At 40.2% G+C, this 4757-nt stretch overlaps 1 protein-coding gene across 2 annotated transcripts in view; it reads right to left on the bottom strand.

The window, feature by feature from the left end:
• The window catches only part of TRIM44 (tripartite motif containing 44), a 97572-nt gene that overhangs the window by 69398 nt on the left and 23417 nt on the right, over nt 1–4757 (bottom strand). Inside the window, exon 3 of one of the 2 annotated variants that reach the window (XM_015586400.1) lies at nt 3904–4151. The exons of the other annotated variant lie outside the window; for it this stretch is intronic. Coding sequence (XP_015441886.1) covers nt 4053–4151 — 99 coding nt within the window. The 3' untranslated portion in view covers nt 3904–4052. Of the gene's footprint in view, nt 1–3903; nt 4152–4757 lie in introns of those variants that run through there. 2 annotated transcript variants of the gene reach the window in all.

Genomic DNA, 4757 nt, shown 5'->3' with positions numbered 1-4757 from the left:
TGATGTTTACTTTAAAGTGGGGATATATCTCCTACTATGTCTCTTAAATGTGACAATTTCTTTTGTGACTCTTAATTTCTTTTTCCTTTAATTTGAAACCAGGCAGTTTTGCTAGAGAGTTTGCTCCATAACAATAAACATAATTGTTTCTTTGCATTGATTTCTTGTTTCTATTGGACACACAGCTGCACACTTCCAAGACAGATATATCTGCCTTGATTGAAACTGGCAATAGAGCTGCACTGAACTAATGCAGGCAAGGAAGCCATGCAAACCCCACAGATTCAGCCAGCCAGCCAGCCAGGCAGCAACACCAAGAGGTCCCAACTACTGAGATTTAACTCAATTTATTTTCATGTTATTATCACTCAAAAAGGTAGCCGTGGCCCTCTAAAACCTGCAATCCATAAGTGTCAGTAATCCTGGGAAGTGTTAATTGATCAAAGTATGGAATCTAGTTAGTTATAAAGAGGTGGCTTATTTTTCCTCCACAAGGGCTGGAAGGTCTCCTGAAGTCAGGGGAAGGAGGGGGAAGAGAAGCTTACCCCCACGTACTCTTGCCCTTCTGCTGGAAGCAGTGGTGGTTCTCAGGACTAAGACAAAGCCGGCAGCAGCCACCATTTACAGGATGCAGGACTCAACACTTTAAATAGATTACCTCATTTAATCTTCCTAACAACCAAATGATATACTCTTATTCCCTATTTAGCAGCTGAAAAAAGCAAAAAACCTGAGAAATGGAGAAGTACAGGATCTGTCCAAGATCTCATAGCTATCAATGCTAGAGGGAACCTGTCCTGGTGCAGTCTTATTCCAGAGCCTGAGCTTTTAGTAACTGAAATAGTGCCTCCCCCTGACAGAGGCTAATATCAGAGGCTAACATCAGGTTTCTGACCCTCATCCCTGCCTAGAAGAGTAAAGAAAACTATTCATAGTTGATACTTCAAGTGAAGGGCTGAAAAAACTGATTCAGACAGTAATCTCCCCCTCTCTCAACCACTTTTTAAAATATAATTCATGTATCATACAACTCATCTATTTCAGGTATACTCACAGAGTATATTAGTATATTCACAGAGTTGTGCAATCATCACCACAATCAATTTTAGAATAGTTTCATCAATCCAAAAAGAAACGGCATATCCATTAGCAATCATCCTCCACCTCATTCCTCCATTTCCCTCGGCCCCAGGCAACAATTAAATCTACTTTCTTTCTCCATAAATTTGCCTATTCTGGACATTCCATATAAATGGAATCATACAATATTGGGTATTTTGTTACTGGCTTCTATTACTTAGCATGTTTTTGAGGGTTATCCTTGTTGCAGCATGTATCAGCAAGTCATTTCTTTTTATTGCCAAATATGCCACTTTATGAATACATTGCATTTTATTTTCCATTCATCAGTTGGGTCATTTCACATTCTGGATAGTATGAATAAGTGTGCAGTGTTTGTATGGACATGTGTTTTCATTTCTGTTGGGTATATACTCAAGAATGGAATTGTGGGGTCATGTGGCAACTCTTTAAACGTTTGAGGAACTGCCAAACTGTTTTCCAAAGTGACTGCACCATTTTACATTCCCACTAGAAATGTATGAAGGTTCCAATTTTTCCACATCCTTGTCAAATGGACAACACTTCTCTTTACTGGGAAAACTACAGAGCTGTCGTCCTAAAAGCTATCAACGTGCTCCAGCTGTGCTATAACTGCCTGGGCGACCTCAGGCAAGAACCCCTACTCTCTCGGCACCTCAGTCTCCTCATCTGTAAATTGGGGGGATTGGAGCAGGTGGCCTTAGACTTCTCATTGAGCTCTATATTTATTCAGTCACATCATGTGAGATAACCTGACCAGTGGGAAGGTAGATGCTATGAAATGGATAGCCAGGGGCTGACTGCACAACGGTGTATCTGACTTTGCATTAACTCAGTTACCACTGTGCCCGGGATGGAGAACCTGTCATACCTGCCTCAAAAACAAACAAAAAAAAACCCTTACAGAACCTGCTTATTAGGAAGTAAACAGAAATGCCTTATTAGGTGAAATTTTCATTTGGCAATAATGGCAGGTTGGCCTTCAGAATTTTAGTTTTCTAAACTGGAGTTCGAAAATGGAAGTGGATTCAAATGATAAAAATGTACGCATTTGAAAGGAATAATTTTAGGTGATAAAAGTAGCATACAAACTGTATGTATGTGTATACATGTACTCACAATAGTTATCTATATGTACACATGTATACACACACACAAATTTTCTATCTAAATGGCAAAGCATCAGAATATTAACCAGTTTTTTCATAGGTGTGTCTCAAAGTGTGGTGTATTTGCCATATGCATCAGGATAATCCAGGCTGCATACTTAAAAAGCAGATCTCAGACTATCAAAGTAGATGCTCTGGGTGAGGTTCGATAATCTGCATTTTAAAAAAAGTATTCAAAGTTTACAAGCCACTGTGGGTAATAAGGGAATGGCTGATCTTTTCTTTCTTCTTTGTATTTGGCTGTATTTTCCACATTTTTCTACAGAGAACATGTATTACTTTTATAACTGGGGGACAGGGAAAAGGGGAAGTTGTTATAGTTTGATAAAGATGGTGAAGGAGAACAAAGAGCTTGTTTTTTTCCTTTCTGCTGCCCAAGCGACTATGAAGGATAAAAAGGGGCCATTTGCTTCTGGGTGGACTCCATGTCTCAGAGCCTAGACAGGACCCAAGAAAGCACAGGTATTTTTGCCATTTGGTGTCCTCCATCAATAAGAAGAAATTACTGAAGCAGCTGCCTGAGTTCTTCATTTAGCCAGGGATACATGCTCTTGGGCTGTCATGGTTCCTTTGCCATCGCTCCACATTTTCCAGTCCTGGGACTCTAGGATTGTGGGGAGCTGTGGCTGCAGGATCCAGTAAAGGGAGGTAAAAGAAGAGTATGAAGAAAAAATAATCAGTGAAGAATCATATTGCCAGAGATGACAAGCTATGTGTGTGTGTGTGTGTGTATATACACACTCATCCATGGGTTCAACTATCATGTAAAGGTGAAGAACATGGAGTAAGACAAAGATGAAGTTAAGTCCTGGTCTCATCACTTTCTAATAACTTAGTTCATCTAAGTCTTAGACTGCTCATACATAAAACAGGGCAAATAATATTTCTTTCATGAGGTTGTTGTAATAGATAATGCACATCTATTACCATTTGCCAGGTGCTTGAGGATTCAGAGATAAAATAAACACAATTCATGCCCTCCAAGATTACTACTTACAACCTCTTTATAAAAAGTGCAAAAATAGGTCAATAATTTTAACGCTCCAACCAAGGAGACACTTCTGAATGAATCAACTTGAAAACTAAGGCATCTCAACTCTCTGCTTCTGTTGGTTGGCTCAACACTGCCTCAGTACATGCTTTTGTCTTGGGTCAGGGCAGGGACCAGCACTTGATGAATAAGAGGACACTAACAACAAGTATTCAATATAGGCTTTGCATATATCCATTACTATTTGTACATACAAAATATATCATTTTAATAAAAGTGTGATTAGCACAATAGAGTGAAGAAGTAGGCTTTGTTCCACATTAATGACATCAGCTATTAAAAAGGATTGTAATGTTATCTATGAAAAGTTATATATATACTAAATAAAAGTAAGAAAATAAAACAATTCTCAGATCTATTTAACTTTATGTTGTCATTCCTTCAGGTTACACTTCAGTAAGAACACCTTTAGAAACTGGAGAAAATGAAGAAAAACACCTGACATGTTTTCGGCAGTACACATTCCATGTTTAATATCACTCCAGTCAGACAGAATAACGTGAGCCACTTGGCTCAAGTTTTAAGACACTTTTTTAAGAATAACTTCTTATAAGATTAGTACGAATTTGAGATACACAACTGTGTTTTTAACTGTTTATTTCAAGCACATCAGCTATAGGAAACAATGAACAGCACATCTTGGATAGAAAGAAAAGAGATTTTCGCGATGATAGACATGCTCGCTCTGAGCACCAGTGTCAATTCGGCTGCGCGCAGGGGGCACCAGGGACTTACAGGGAGACATTGCAGGAGTGAGGGCCGAGATGGGATTCGCTCTGTACAGAAGTGCCAGCAGTATCCATTGTTCCTTGTTGAGCCTTCCCCACTCCCTGTGAGCAGACACAGCACCGCCATAGCCGTAAAATAAACTGCATAACAGAGGTCACTCCGCCCAAAGGATTCCCTGAAACCCTGCCTCCCCCAACTCACAGCTCTACCCAAGCCACATCCTGGTATAGCCTCAGCGAGTCAGGTGCTCCTTGCTGAGCAGTGCCTAGACTCACACTAGATGCAGCTGGCCTCGGTTTCTGGTGCAGTCTTCTGAGGCAACTATAAGCACAGAGTCTGTGGATTGCTTGCTGAATCTTAGCAGGTGGCCCTGGAGGGGTAGAGGCTTGGGCTAAGTTCGGCCTGCAGCTGAACCCCTCTCAGGACTGTGCCACTGGACAACTACTTCACAAATCTCCACTAATAAGACCAGGAGACTTAGGAGTTTTGCTTAGTACATAGAAACAGACACGGGAAGGCAGCCAAAATGGGAAGAAAAAGAAGCAGAAACCATATGAGAGAAAAGAACACAGTTCCAGATATAATAGTCAGGTAATCTAACAGATGCAGAGTTCAAAACACTGGTTATAAAGATGCTCAATGAACTTTTGGGAAGTGTAGATAAATTCAGCGAGAACTTCAACAAAGAGATAAAAAACATAAAAATG

This window comes from Pteropus alecto, unplaced genomic scaffold (genome assembly GCF_000325575.1).
Source record: "Pteropus alecto unplaced genomic scaffold, ASM32557v1 scaffold71, whole genome shotgun sequence".
NCBI lineage: Eukaryota > Metazoa > Chordata > Mammalia > Chiroptera > Pteropodidae > Pteropus > Pteropus alecto.
This window is presented reverse-complemented; position numbering and strand designations above follow the sequence as displayed.